This window comes from Dama dama, chromosome 8 (assembly GCF_033118175.1).
Source record: "Dama dama isolate Ldn47 chromosome 8, ASM3311817v1, whole genome shotgun sequence".
NCBI classification, from domain to species: Eukaryota; Metazoa; Chordata; class Mammalia; order Artiodactyla; family Cervidae; genus Dama; species Dama dama.
Window position 1 is genome coordinate 39,130,821 of NC_083688.1, and position 15,942 is coordinate 39,146,762.

The 15,942-nt window shown below is 41.9% G+C and overlaps 1 protein-coding gene across 2 annotated transcripts in view; it reads right to left on the reverse strand.

The window, feature by feature from the left end:
• Nucleotides 1-13,007: 13,007 nt before the first annotated feature.
• CPO (carboxypeptidase O) overlaps nt 13,008-15,942 on the reverse strand; it is a 32,374-nt gene continuing 29,439 nt past the window's right edge. For both annotated transcript variants that reach the window (XM_061148911.1, XM_061148910.1), the window contains exons 8-9: nt 14,211-14,295; nt 13,008-13,403 (exon numbers count right to left, since the gene is read on the reverse strand). In XM_061148911.1, the coding sequence (XP_061004894.1) occupies nt 13,141-13,403; nt 14,211-14,295 (348 nt within the window). In that variant the 3' untranslated portion in view covers nt 13,008-13,140. The remainder of the gene's footprint in view (nt 13,404-14,210; nt 14,296-15,942) is intronic.

Genomic DNA, 15,942 nt, shown 5'->3' on the forward strand with positions numbered 1-15,942 from the left:
TTGGGAGAGTTCTGTGGCAATTTCTTACTTCCACCTTACAGGCGTGATGCGATAACTAGTGAGATATTTTTCAGAAAGCACTGAGGACATAGAAAAGACTCTCTGAGTTTCCACTGAAACTCAAGGCATGTGAAAGCCAGCACACACGATTGTGTCTTAGAGGTTCAGTGGATCTTCTGTAACATAGCTTTATTGATTAGAGCTGGCTCATGGTCAGGCTTGGCCTAGAAGAACAAAATACACTTGGGAAGATATCAGCCTCATCATTATGAACAAGAATGGGGTAATGGATTTGTCTACCAACAGCTTTGCTTTGAAATAAAAAAGGTTGTCAGCATAAAGGCAAATAAGAAAATATTCTCATTAACTGAATTAATTGATTTCAGTTAATTAACTGAATTGTTTAAATTCAACTAGCATCCCTCTGAATCAGTAGTTCTTATCTTTTGGAAGACCCTTTGAAAAATGTGAAAATGTCTGTATCCTTTCCCCAGAAAAATGAAGACACATTCTGCATTCGATTTAAAAAATTTCATCACCACTTGGACAAAGCCAGAGTGATCTTAGAGGCACTCAATTTAAAATGCCCTTTGTAGCTTGACTTTGCAACTCCAGGTTTAAATTGTGGGTTTCTTGATTATTTAGGGGAGAGATGGAGGCCCTAGAAATCTTTGCAAATGAGCTGACCCCTACATTGGCACCCACAAGGAATGGACAGGTATTCCCTTCTCTTTCACTCCCTGGACTTATATTGAAAGTAGGTTTAAATGCTCATCTTTTGAAAATCCTGGGCTTGTGAAGGTACACATCTGAAAAGCTCTGATAACGTCTTGTTTTCTGCCTGGCTCCAGGAAAACAAAGCTGAATCAAGGGTTCTGCCATGGCACCTATTTAGACACATTCTGTGTCTCTGAGCCTGGAGAGAAACCGTAATGAAAGTGATTTGGGAAAGCGGCTTTCCACTTGGCCGAAGGATGCAACACCACCTCTTCTGACACGGTCATGTTTGTATTCCTGCAACCCTTCCAGGGGACTGTTGTGTATGAAACAAAGGGCAAATTTCATGGCACCAAGGTGAGGTGAATTGTCAGAACTCCTTTGAAATTGCAGTAAAATATGGACACACAGGATTTATTCCTGGGATCCAGGCTTCTAACCCAAGGCTTGTGTCCTTGTCTTCTTGTTTTTATACTTATCAACAGTTTCTGCAAGGAAGCCTTCTCTTTCCCTTCCTGATTTGTTGGCAGATGCTGTGTGGTTACACCAGTAGTTTCTGGTTTGAGTTTCCAAAGAAGTTTCACCCTCCAGCTTCTCTCCTGCCTGGGCCACTTCAGCAGGTCACTGGGAACTCACTTTCGTTTCTGCACTTCACTATTTAAACCTCATCTCTCTCCACTTAGCAGATGGAAAAGTGAAGCACACATAGATAAGGATAATGAACATAAACTCCTGGCACTTAGTAATGATAATAACAGATAAATACCAATTGGTTCTTGTGTATCAGGCAGCTTATTTAGCACTTCATGTGCTTTTTCTCATTTACTCTCCCCAACAACCCTATAAAAGACACAATTATGAACTCTTCTTTTCAAATCATATAAAAGAAAATTCAGACATTGAGAGAAGATTCAGTTAACTGTTATGCAATAATGCTGTGTAACAAACAGCTACACATTCTCCACGTCAGACAGCAGTAAGCACCTAGTTAGACTGTATCTCTGGGTTTACAGGAGGTTGGAGTTACACTAAGCTGGATTCAGCTGGAGCAATTCGATTACTTGCGTTTTTCATCCTTTTTAGACCAATGTGGTGGCTGAGGCATAGTCTTCTCATAGGGATGGTGGAGATGAAAACAGCAAAGTGGAAACATATGAGGCCACTGAAGTCTTAGGCTCAGAACTAATACAGGGACACCTTTACCTACACAAAATTAGCCAACACACGTCACATGGGTGAGCCTAAAGTCCAGAAATGAAAAGGACACTCTGCCCAAGATGGAACTATGGCAAAGTGGATGTAGAAAAGGGTGAAGATACCCTGAGAAAACCATAATTCAAAAAGTTACAGATATCCCAATATTCATTGCAGTACTATTTATAATGGCCAGTACATGGAAACAATCTAAATGTCCATCGATAGATATAGATAAAGTAGATGTGGTACATAATTACAATGGAATATTACTCTGCCATAAAAAGGAATAAAAATGGGTCATTTGTAGTGATGTGGATGAACCTATAGTCTGTCATACAGAGTGAGGTAAGTCAGAAAGAGAAAAACAAATATCATATATTAATACGTATATGTAGAATCTAGGAAAATTGTACTAATGAAACTAGTTGCAGGACAGGAATAGAGACACAGGCGTAGAGAATGGACATCTGGACACAGAGATGCGGAGGGGAGGGTGGGATGAACTGGGAGAGGAGCACTGACATATATTCACTCCCATGTGTAAAGTAGATAGCTAGTGGGAAGCTCTACACCACAGGGCGCTCAGCTTGGTGCTTTGTGATGACCTAGACAGGAGGAGAAGGGAACGACAGAGGATGAGATGGTTGGATGGCATCACTGACTCAACGGACATGAGTTTGGGTAAACTCCAGGAGCTTACCTGGACAGGGTAAGCCTGGCGTACTGCAGTCCATGAGGTCGCCAAGAGTCGGACACGACTGAGTGACTGAACTGATTGACTGAGAGGGGTGGGATGGGAGGTGTGGGATGGAGGCTCATGAGGGGAGGGGATGTATGTATACATATAGTTGATTCACTTTATTGTATGGTAGACACTAATGCAACATTGTAAAGCAATTATATTCCAACTAAAGAAAGAAAAAAGTGAAGAACTGGAAACAAAACTGCTAAGGGACAGGGTTGGAATTTGAACCAAGGTAGCCTGGCTTTAAAACCTAAGTTCATAACTACTGTGTTATATCAGAAAGGTCACTGTTGCTTTCTTAAAAACATAGCTTGTCCCTCACAGACTAGTGGGATTAATGTAGACAAACAAATGAGAATAGGAGTGGAAAGCTATTAATAAGGAGAAAAACTGGAAGAATAAGAAATAGGACAGAGAGGGAGGTTGTAACTATGGTGTTAAATCACAATTACCAATATTCACCAGTTACTGAACACTTGCTTACATTTTATATCATCATTTCAGAGTAAACAGACTCCTGAGCATCTATACTGACATGTGTCAAATGTTTTGAGACTCAGAGTCACTTTTCAGTAATTTGGGAGATATATCCCATTGTGGCAGCAGCACTCATTTGGACAGGTCAGGGATACTGTACTCTTTTGGAAAGGGTGCTGGGTCAGAAATATGAGGATCCAGGCTCACAGGGAGCAGCAAGAGAGCAATGCCAACATCAGGAAATCCGATGAAGACAAATCGGAGGGACAATGCCTTAGAATGACCTTTGAGAGCCAGTAGGATTGGGATAAAATAAAGGTGATGAATAAAGGGTAGATGACTGAGCGTAGGTGAAACCTTTGACCATCAGGGAAAGGCAATCTCATTTCTCTAAATTTGTGCCTCAACTCAGAGCTAGATTTCTGGTTGTTGCTGTTGTTGTGGTTGACTCTCAGTTGTGTCCAACTCTTCGACCCCATAGATGGCAGCACGCCAAGCTTGCTTCCCCGCCTTTCAGTATCTCCCAGAGTTTGCTTAAACTCATATCCATTGAGTCGATGATGCCATCCAACCATCTCATTCTCATTATTCACAGATTGCTGGTGGCAACTGCAAATAATCTGACAAGGGAGAGCAATCTATGTCAAGGCCAGGTATCCAAATTCCTGGTCATCTTCAGGGAGGCCCATTCAGTCCGTATTTGGGAATTTGATGGAAACTATTGGAAAATAAAAGCACTTTTCCTCCAGTGTTGCAGAGAGGGTAAAATATAGGCCTGGAGCTGTGGGTGGTCACTGGCACCTATGTGGAAAGAACCTGCTTCAGTCAAACCAACAGAAAAAAATGCTGATGCAAAAGTGAAAAATGAAAAATTACTAATTCTGATAACACTTGGAATTGCCAGATCCTTTTCTCCCTGAACTCCTTCTATACATTTCTATGATCCAAACTGGTAAATCCCCTTTTATTGGTTTAAAGCCAGACCATTTGGGGTTCCAGTCCCTTGTATCTGAAAAAAATCTCCCTAAGACATCTGTGGTTCCTTGGAAGAAGGCATGCTCCTCAGTCCTAGGGTTTAAGAACTCCATTCCTGCAAGGGTCGGATCCTGAGGATTTCCTCCTGTGACCAGGGAGAGCAGCCAATATCAGATGCTTGGCTTTTTATTTTAAGAGGCAAACATCCAGAGACAACCAGGTGTTTCTTCACTCTTCTCCCCGACTCTGAGAGAGGATTTGTGCATGCTTATCCCCGCCCCCACCACTCTCTTCCTAGCTCCTGATTCCCAACAATACTCCCCCTCCCCATCCCACCCTGCCTCATAAAAGACTGAGAATACTTTCATTACAAAAGCATAACTGAATGGAAAATCCATGGCTATTCACAAGCTCTCAAATGAAAGAATGTGTCTTGCATAGAACACATATCATTTAAGCAATCAGACCCTTTCCAAGTATTGCTCCAGCTTTAAGGCAAGTAGGGGAAATCTCCCCGGGCCACCCTAGATACTGTCATGGAGCCTGAGGTCGTGGCTCTTCTACTCTTAGCTCTGTGCACGTGGCCCATGTGAGGCGTTTGCTTGCTTTTCTGTATTTTGAACTAGACTCTAAGATCCTTGAGGGAAGAAACTTCTTTTCACGCTTTATCCCTTTTTACTTAAGAAAATAAATCAAGGTACCCTCGATTACCCAGTGGCATCTATATACCAATGATGAGCCAAGTGTTCTTGATTAGGGTTCTGCAGTGTGTTTCCTAGAGCAGTAGCCACAGTATCACCCGGGAACTTGTTAGAAATGCAAGTTCTCAGGCCCCACTTGCTGAATCAGAAACTGAGCTGAGCCCAGCAAGCCATGATTAACAACCCTTCCAGATGATTCCACTGCCCTAGCCTCTTGCTATTCACCAATAGTAGCAGCCTCATCTGGGAGCTTGTTAAACACACAAAATTTCATGCTCTACCACAGACGTGTTGCTGTGCCTAAGAATCTGTGTTTGAACATGCTTCCCAGGAAATCTGTAGCTCCAGTCATGTCCAACTCTTTGTGACCCAATGGACTGTAGCCCACCAGGCTCCTCTGTCCATGGGATTCTCCAGGTGAGAATACTGGAGTGGCTTGCCATACCCTCCTCCAGGGGATTTGACCAACGCTGGGATTGAACCCACATCTCTTATGTCTTCAGCAGTGGCAGGCAGCTTCTTTACAACTAGCACCACCTGGAAAGCCCCATACTCTAAAGCAGTGTTTCCTGTATTTTTAAGAACATCACTTTACTTAAGGAAAACTCAAGTTTTGATGCCTGAGAATTGGAATTTTTAACAAGCTGCCAGGTGAGACTGATGCTTCTGGTTCATGGACCACACTTTGAGTAGTAAGTGCCTAGAAAGAAAAACAGCAAGTTCTTCAAGACTCAGGGAAACTGGGGGCAAAGGAGATCAGAGAAACATCTCCAGACCTACTTACTAACCATCCTCCCAAGATCAGGCAGAGCAAATGTGTCTTTATCTGATTTTAATATCACACTTTAAGGAAATTTTTGATTTCAAATAATAATTCTGCTGCAAAACAAATCTTCTAGGCAACTGCATTACAGAAAATAGTCAGCCTTTAAAGAGATAGACGTGCACATGTAATTCTAAATTAAATGTCATAGGGCAAATTAGTGTATGTGCAGGAAGAAGCTGGTGGATTCAAATGAAGGTTGCTTGTTCCTGGAGACTTGGTTTAAAGTTGCAAAGTAAACCTTAAGTTTTAACAGATACTTCAGTGAGACAATTTTGCTTTTCCTATTTCCTGTCTGAAACGAAATGGCTCATCATTTTTCCATACTGCTTCCCTTTGGGCTCCATGGATCTGTAAGTCTGTATTCAGCGTTGGTCTATGTTATACCTTTCCTGGTAGTGATGGGGTAAAGATGAATTAAGACAAAGTCTCATGATCTTCTAATACCACTGTTTTTCTCTTTGGCCATGCCCAACGATTCCAATTCTCCTTTTTCCACATTCCCATAATCAAAAAGACCCCACATTGAATCTTTCTGAACAATATCTCTGATGTCTGTTTGTTTCCATCTTTATGACCACCAACTCAACTGAAGTCTTATTCAATTATGTATGTGCACCACACACTATATTCTTAACTGTTTGCCTAATATGTCTCTCCTCCAACTGTCTCATTCTAATCCGTCCTTTGAGACTGATCTTCGTGTTAGGAAAAACACACTGACTGAAACCGCCCACCCTGGCCAGGCACCATGGTAACCATTTGCATGAGTTATTTTACGAAAGGAGGTCCCATAAGGAACATGAAACTAACAAGCCACCCCCAAGTGTTAGAATTTGGGAAAGGTCAAGAGGAGACGCCATGTGTCCTACTGTCTCCCAGAATCCTTCTCTCTGGCAACCGTTTTGGCTGAGCAGTGTGTATGCCCCACCAGTAAAGACCCTGAGTTAGAGTGATGGGCCAAAGACAACCCAGAAACTAATCCCACCACCATAACCCCTGAGACCGTGAGCCACTTGGCAGGGCAGTTCTCCCGTATTCCCTTAACTTACTGCGCTCCACCTGGGCACCTTCCCAGTGAAGTCTCTTGCTTTGTCAGCTCATGTGTCTCATTGGACAATTCATTTCCGAGTGTTAGACAAGAGTCCACTCTCAGGCCTTGGAAGGGGTTCTGCTTCCTGCAACATTTATACAATATGTGTTTAATTACCCTCTTTGTGCAAAAATATGGGGACTCCCTGCAGTCTATAGGCATAATGGCTAAACTCCTATCCAGTGCTCAGGGCCTTACAACAAACTGATTCCAGCTTGACTTTCCACCTCACTTTCTCAGGATCTTCCACCTAATCAACCAGATTTTGCTGGTTCCAACCCCGTGAATACACATTCCAACCCCGTGAATACACATTCTTCTTTGCCTCCTCTGTGTTTCTGTGGTTGCTTTTGTACCATTTATGTAAAGAGGGAGGGAGACTTTTTTTTTTAAATTGGCACCATTTTTAGAGCTGACTTGCACAAATGTATTTTTTTTTTAAAGAACAAATTCTCAGAAAAAAACATAATAAGAGCTCCAGAGGAAAGGAACATGCAGGTAGGAAAGGAGTTAATACATTCACCATTTAAGCTCTTTGGAGATTTATTTTTTATTAGTATTATTTTAAATGAATGATTCCTTGGAAAGAAATGAAATTCTTTTTTCAGGGGAGCTAAGAAAAGACTATGCAGTCTTGATTATGGCAGAGTGGAAAACTGTTATAAGTGGCTATTATTTTCTCATAAAGTCTTATCATAATACCAGATATTTCAAAATTTACAAGTCCATAAAGGCTAATCTTTTTTTTTACTGTGCCTTCAATAGAGACCAGACTGGAAATGCATATGTTTTCCTGAAGTGAAAGTCTTTTCTGGAACAAGACTCCTCATGTTCCAGAATGGTTACATCTTCAAAATAGGAGATATTTCTGTCCATATTATGTTGTAATCCCCAGGCATATTCTGAATATTAAATATAGTAATACTTTAAAAAATTTATCTCTAGGTTTTTAAAATTAAAGTATAGTTGATTAACATTCATTTTCATTTCAGGTATATAACACATGATTCAGTTATATATTTTTAATATATTATATATATAATGCATATGTAATATACATGGGGCTTCCCAGGTGGTGCTAGAGGTAAAGAACATAACTGATGCAACAGACCTGGGTTCAATCCCTGGGTCAAGAAGATCCCCCGGAGGAGGGCATGGTAATCCACTCCAGTATTCTTGCCTGAAGAATCCCATGGACAGAGAAGCGTGGCAGGCTGCAGTCCATAGGGTCACAGAGTCAGACACGACTGAAGTGACTTAGTATACAAGCACACATATAATATACATAATACATATATATATTATAGATATATATGCTTTTATTAAAAGCCATTTTAGGCAATTAATAAAGTATTATGTTTTGGTAATAATTCCCAAGGAGATTGTCTTATGTTGGATTCCCTAGAGGTAGATCCAGAAGTGAGGATTCATGTACAAATGGCTTGTTTAGGAGGTACCACCAAGAGAAAGTGACACAGAATGAGGAAAGGTGGAAGACAAGCATGACTGTAATCTCAGAGAAATGTTTGGAGAGTCATGTCAACCGTATCCCACGGGAACTCTGGGACGTGAGTGATGCTTTGAAGTTTTTCCCAACCTACTGCAAGGGGCTGGGTTTCATATTATTGGACCCATGTGTTTCTATCCAGGCAGAAGCTGGGAGTTTTGGTTGGTGGGTAGAACTCACAAATGCATCTAAGCTCTCTGTGAAAGTGAAGTCACTCAGTTGTGTCTGACTCTTTGAGACCCCATGGGCTGTAGCCTACCAGGCTCTTCTATCCATGAGATTTTCCAGGCAAGAATACTGGAGTGGGTCACCATTTCCTTCTCCAGGAGATCTTCCCCACCCAGGGATTGAACCCAGGTCTCCCACATTGTAGGCAAACGCTTTACCGTCTGAGCCACAAGCTGAGAGAGAAGCTCTCTGTAGCTGCAGGCAAATCACGTGCAGCAGCCCAAGGGCAGACATTGGATAAAGAGTCACAGAGACACATCAAGGACAGAGAGAGATGCAGGAGAAGGGACCTGACAGGATCTGAAGGAAGCACTGGCTGGGGCTACTAGATAGTACTTTTAACATGGTAGAACCAAGAAGTTCCTATCCCAAGAAATTATTTGATCAATCAAGAATGATTAAGAACAGTGTGACCACATGAAGGGTGCAGATGTGTTTTCTTGGACCTGTGTGGCCTTGTAAAAATAAAGACATTTGGGGACTTCCCTAGTGGTCCAGTGGCTAAGACTTTGCACTCCCAATGCAGGGGTCTGGTGTTCAATTCCTCGTCAGGGAACTAGGTCCCACATGTTGCAACAAAGAGTTCACACATCCAACAAAAAGACCCCTGCATACTGTAATGAAGATCAAAGCTTCTGTGTGCCGCAACTAAGACCTGGAACAGCCAAATAAATAAATAAATGTTAAAAAAAAAAAAAAAAAAAACACAAAAATTTAAAAAATAAAAGCAAGGACATTTGATAGGAAAAAAAAAAAAAAACCAATGTGACCATAGATATGCTACTTACATTCTCTTCATCTCAGGCTCTTCATCAAATTAATAAAAGTGCCCAACTCAGGATTCTTGTGAGTATTATGCAAAGGAATACATACAAAGGATTCTAATCACTACCTATAGTATCAGATTAATAATTATTAATTTAATTTTTAAAAACTCTTTCATGTTTAATATTGTAATTTTATATTCTTGGGCAGAGGGCCTCTCTTAGCGACATAATAGTATTATACCAGATTCAAATTATATGCAGAAGATAAGAATAACACCAGGCAATATGAAGAATGTATTTTCAGTAACATATCAGAAGACTGCTAAACTGCATAAGAAAAGGAAGGGAAATAGAGCTTGGCCATACCTAATGTAAGCAAAAATATAACTCATTTTGACACTGAGGTAGAAAAGAGCTAGAAGCTTGTATACCATCTGAGTTTATCATTTTGCATCATTTTAAACTCTAAATTCACCTATGGGTCAAGATCTCAATCCTTTGTAGGAATTGTTATGAGAGAAAAAGCATCAATCAAGTGTAATGGAAAGAAAGAAAGAGTTTAAAAAAAAAAAAAAGCAAAATATTTAAACTTAGGAGTAAGGTGTGTGTGCACACTCAGTCCTGTCTGACTCTTTGTGACCCCATGGACTGTAACCTGCCAGTTTCTCCGGTCCATGGAATTTTCTAGGCAATAATACTGAAGTGGATTATCATTTCCTTCTCCAGGGGATCTTTCCAACCCAGGGATCAAACCCATGTCTCCTGCATGTTCTGTACTGGCAGACAGATTCTTTACCACTGTGCCACCAGGGAAGCCCTGGAAACAAAGGAAACAAATGTAAATATGCTGATGTTCACGCTGTTTCCTATGCTGCATGTGATAACTTCCTGTCTCTGACTCAGGGGGTTCATGTTTTCTAACAATCCTGAAACAGCAGCGAGCTAACTTCCTAGCTTTAAAATGTGTCTTGTGTGCTCAGTCACATCAGTCATGTCCGACTCCTTGCGACACTGTTGCAGGAAGACGGACCCCTTCCAGGGCCCGAAACTGGGCTCTTGTCTAACACTCGGAAATGAATTGTCAGAGGAGACACATGTGCTGACAAAGCAAGAGATTTTATTGGGAAAGGGCACCCAGGTGGAGAGCAGGAGGCTAAGGGAACCTAGAGAACTGCTCTGTCACATGGCTTGCAGTCTTGGGTTTTATGGTGATGGGATTAGTTTCCGGGTTGTCTTTAGCCAATCATTCTGACTCAGAGTCCTTCCTGGTGGTGCATGCCTTGTTCAGCCAAGATGGATGCCAGAGAGAAGGATTCTGGGAGATGGTCAGATATGTGGTGTCTCCTTTTGACCTTTCCGGAACTCTTCCGGTTGGTGGTGGCTTATTAGTTCCGTGTTCCTTAGCAGGACCTTCTGTCATAAAACAACTCATGCAAATGGTTACTATGGTGCCTGGCCAGGGTGGGCTGTTTCAGTCAGTGTGCTTCCCCTAACAACTCTAAGGATTGTATTCCGCCAGGCTCTTCTGTCTGTGGGATTCTCCAGGCAAAAATATTAGAGTGAGTTGCCTTGCCTTCCTCCAGGAGATCTTGCTGACCCAGGGATTGAACCCGTGTCTTTCCTGCATCTCCTGCATTGCAGGTGGATTCTTTACCCACTGAGCCACCTGGGAAGCCCTAGCTTTAAAGTAGGGTAAAATAAAATTTCAGACCCAACAAAGCCTCAGTACAGGCTGCCGCTCCTGCTGCTAAGTCGCTTCAGTCGTGTCTGACTCTGTGCCACCCCATAGATGGCAGCCCACCAGGCTCCTCTGTCCCTGGGATTCTCCAGGCAAGAACACTGGAGTGGGTTGCCATTTCCTTGTCCAATGCATGCATGCATGCTAATTCGCTTCAGTCGTGTCCAACTCTGTGCGACTCTATGGACAGCAGCCCACCAGGCTCCTCCGTCCACAGGATTCTCTAGGCAAGAATACTGGAGTGGGTTGCCATTTCCTTCTCTAGTACAGGATACTTGCAAAATTGCATTAGTTGCATCAGTTGTGAAGTTTTCCCAAACTACTACCATTTAAGACCAAAAGTTGAAAACATCCTTGAGAAAGATCAGTGTAGTCATTCATCACTCTTCTAGTCTTGCTTTTAATATCCTTACACACAGAGTAAAATACTTTCAGAAGAAGTAAAAAACATGTCATGGCCCTCAGTCTCCCATACCCTCAGAGAGATGTGAAACCCCTGAGAAAGCTACAATTGTATCTGAAACTTTTGGAAAGATCCCTGTAGGAGGTTTCAGGCAAGCTTGCAATTCCATCCATTCCCTACCAGCTTTATTTGTCCCTGGACTCAATCTTTAGACATGAATTGAGCTTTGTAGCTCCTATAGTACTCAGAGGTCCAACTTGTTAACAGACAGCCTTAGAAACTAAAACACAGGCTGAATGAAAGCTAATAAACTGAGTCTCAAGCCTCAGCATCTCAGCTCTTTTCTAGGATATGGCATTGGTGACCATACTAGTTGTCTTCCTTCACAGGCTGACCATTGATGAAACCCAACCATTTGCTCCCGGACAATGCCACAATTGTGGAGCTGGCATTTTTATGTAAATAGCTGTTCTCTGATTCATTAAGCCCCGCTGCCCCTGACATTTTCCTTTCTGACCCTTATCAGCCACACACTGGCAAAACACAAAAAAATAAGAAGGACAAAGAAAGGCAATAAAAGGGTTACAAGCAAGAAGTGTATTGTGACTGTGATCAACAAGGAAATTCAGAAATGGGTGACTGAACACCCAAGGATGCCTTGTCAGTCGGTCACAGCGACAACATTTGTTCAAAGCCTGACAAGTGCTTAGCATCATTTCAAGGTGTCACCTAGAGATACCTAGGAAATGACAGTCATAGGTGCTACCTGAAGAGCATGTAAAATGTCATGGACAAGATGGCACCATTAAATGGCTGTGTACCTGGAAACATACAATCTGGCCCTTACTTACCTCTCTACTTACTCTTTATTTCTTTCCTAGCCCCTGTTACAAGCGCTATGGTTAGTTTATATATTTGTGTTCTTGTTTATAATGGCTCTCCAGAAAAGAGGTTTGCCTGGTAAGCAACACTGTCCATTCCAGTCAATCTTACCCATTGGAACAGAAATTCAATGAGAACAGGGACCATGTCTACTTTACTCACCATTGTAAACCCAGAGCCTAGCAAAATGTACCTTGTAGATTCTCAAAAAAATTTTTTTGAATAAGTAAAACATTAAATAAATAAGTAAAACGAGCAACAGCTATAGAGAAATTATATAACTTTATCTTCTGACTGCTGCTACTAACACAGTTACACAAAATTAAGAGTAAACTTGGATCAAAGGCATGAGCAATATTTTCAAAGAATTTAGATAGGAAAAAACTTTCTAGACCCTAAGGCAACTGCCTTGAAACTGACCACAGATCAGTTTCTGTGAGCACAGGCAAGATCAGAACTTCCTAGATGACCTATAGATGTGTGAGCCACTGAATTGTAGAGTGGTACCTGGTGAAGAATCTGCCTGCAATGCAGGAGACCTGCGTTCGATCCCTGGGTTGGGAACATTCCCTAGGGCAGGGAACGGGTGCCCGCTCCAGTATTCTGGCCTGGAGAATTCCATGGACTATAAAGTCCACGGGGTTGCAAAGGGTCGGACACGACTGAGTGACTTTCACTTGTAGCATTACTCTACCAATAACTAATATTATACTCTTTTAAAGTAATAAAAATTAATTACAGCAGAGCAAACATGAACATACAAAGATGATTCCTCTTTATTGAAAGTATTTCTAGTTAAATTATTTGATTTCTCCGTATTCGCAAAAGCACCTGTTGGGCAGCCATATCCATGTCACTGGGGCTGAGCAGGCCTGGGTAGGATGCACTCAGAGAAGAGACATGAAGGACATCAGCAAGCTCAGCACCAGAGCAGTAGATTTTGCCTTTCTAGCACTGTTTGTGTACCAGTATTTCTCAAATACATCATCCAGGACTGAAAGCACAGCCTCCATGGTTTCCTCACAGGTGGCCTGAATCTGAGCTTCTGGCAGGACAAACCCATAGGTACCATTGTCCCTCAGTTCAAATGTGTACGAAAAGGGGATCCCAATGTCCCGAGCCCAGTCTCTTGAGGATCCTGACGTAGCGTCTACAAATAAAACACGGAGGCAGAGTTAGAAGTTACTCTGGGAAAAGATAGATTTCTACAGCCATTTAAGGGACTAAAGGTTCAGCCTAGCAAAGTCAACTCTTCATATTAGGATCTATGGACAGCGGCCTTCTTCCTCTCTTTGATATTTTCGGCTTTGTCTCCACTCACCATCCCAATACCTGGCATTATGCCTGGCACATAGCAGAGGTTTGGTTAAAATTTGTCAGCTGAATCAGAGACAAGACAATCTGATATTGGATGGTAAGAGTCAACTGACATATCGGGGACGGAAACAAAATGACCTATAGGAAAAATATTAGGAAAATATCATCTTGCTGGTTCTTCAGTGCTTGGAGGGGGTGGTAGCTGGGGATTGGGAAACCTATGCACTGTTCTTTCAACTAAATTCTTTTTAAGAAAAAAAACTCCAGGCCCCACCTCTTTTGCTTTCTTAGCCTGATGGTCCTCTGGGAACTAAATCAACTGATCAAGGGTCACTGGAAACAGTCTTTCCTGTTAACTCCTATACCTTCTCATGGTTAGCTCTTTATAACTGAAGCCAAAGGGAGTACTGGTCTGAGCCAATGTATTAATTTTTACCTTTAGTTAGCTTGCACCTTATCCCTAGAGAACACAATTCTGGATTTGTACAGACTGCCTTTTATCCTTGATCATTTTGATTTGTACAACTTCCTGTTGATCCATGGAACATTTTTATCCTGTCCACCCCACCCCACTCCAAAGTCCACTGACTTCTTTTGTGCCTTAGATACTATTGAAGAAGAAAAAAAAAAAGATACTTACATAAAATATCTGCACTAGATCCAACTCTATAATTGGTTCCATGCTTTGCTTTCAATGCATTTGCTGCCTTCTGTCCAACTTGGATCTGTAGGTGGGAAATGCAGAGACAGATATCTGGTGTTAAAAATAAATCTAACAATCCAGAGGGTTTGCTATTTTGTCCAAACCCATCCTCTGAGTTCCAGACCATCTTTCTAACTTCCCACTGAACACCTATACCTGGGTCATCTGCTGATACTTCAGACTCAACATACTCAAATCCAGTTTCATCATCTCCTCCACTAATAAGGCTGTTTTGATTTTCATCATTCTGTCTTATCATGTGCCCCAATATGTAAATTCTGACAATCATCTTTGACTCTTCTCTCAAATGATGACCAAGTTGCACTTCACTCTATTTCAGTTTTATTAACTCTGAAATGGACTGTTGTCATCTTCTCATAAGTTTTCCTTCCTCTCACCTATCCTTAATCCCAGCTGATCTCCCTGACTTCAGGGTGAACCTTTGAAAGCAGGACCGTGATCATGATCCTGCTGAAAACCCTCACTGACTCTTGGTTGCCCGCTAAGTTAGGGTACACTGCTCAGTGTAGTATTTCAGATTCTCTACAATAAGGACCTAACCCACCTTTCCAGCATCATATTCTCTTGATCCTACCCTAGATTATAGTCAAACTCCAGTTCTCTGACAGTTCCCCAGATGTGCACCCATGTTACTCAGCTTCTCTGCCTTTTCTCAAGATATGCCCTCTACCTGGGTTGTCTCATTTCTTATCTCTGCTGAAATTGCATACCACCTCAAAACCTTCTCAAATGCCAAGTTCTCTGTAGGTCTTTCTTGAGCACCATGACTAGATTATCTCTCCCCACTTTTTTTTTCTCCCATAGCCCCTTGTTCATACTCCTCTTATTGCCTCCCTCTTATTTTTATTTAAAGGTATTTGATATTTATCTTTCACAAGCTCATAGATTTTCAGAATAGGAAATGACACCCTTCTCCATACCTATCACCATGTCACCCGACTGCTTTGGAAACCCTTCAGAACTAGATGATGTCTAAGGTCTCAGCCTTGCTCTCTGAAGACCCTTTCCTGAGATCAGAAACACTAACTGAAGTCTAAGTATATTGGCTATGTTTATTGACCATGCAATAAATCTCCTTTCATACCCTACTGACAGTCTAAGTATTCCCAACCCTAGATTCCCTAGTGCTATATTCTAGTCACCTGATGAATTACCCCACTACTTCCCCTTGGGTTCTACATAAGACACCATGAAAATCCCCTTAGCCACCACCTGCCTGGATCCACCATTCCTTCACCCCTTAGGGCAGCCAGACTACACTTTCAGGAGCATCGGTTCCCGTACTTCTTCCCTTGACCAGTGACAGATCTTGTTTTAGATTCTGTCTTTTTTCGCCTTGCTCCTGTACTGTCCCACTGAATCCTAATGTGTGACAGTGTGGTGTTTGGGTAGAGTGGATTTAGGCACAGTGACATTCAAAAGGAAAAGCAGGAGAGGTAATAAGTGGCAGTAGGGTTCCATGCAACAGTGGTAAGACTTAGAACTTTAAATTGAACATATTTGCAAGCTTTTTGCCTCCTCTCCACTCACTACTGAGATTTACATTCTCTCTCTCTTCTGGAAAGATTCTACATCTGCCCTAGTTCCTGGTTCCTAGTTCCTGTTCCTGTCTCCAGAACTGAAATGATGGGTAGGAAGGGTTAAATAA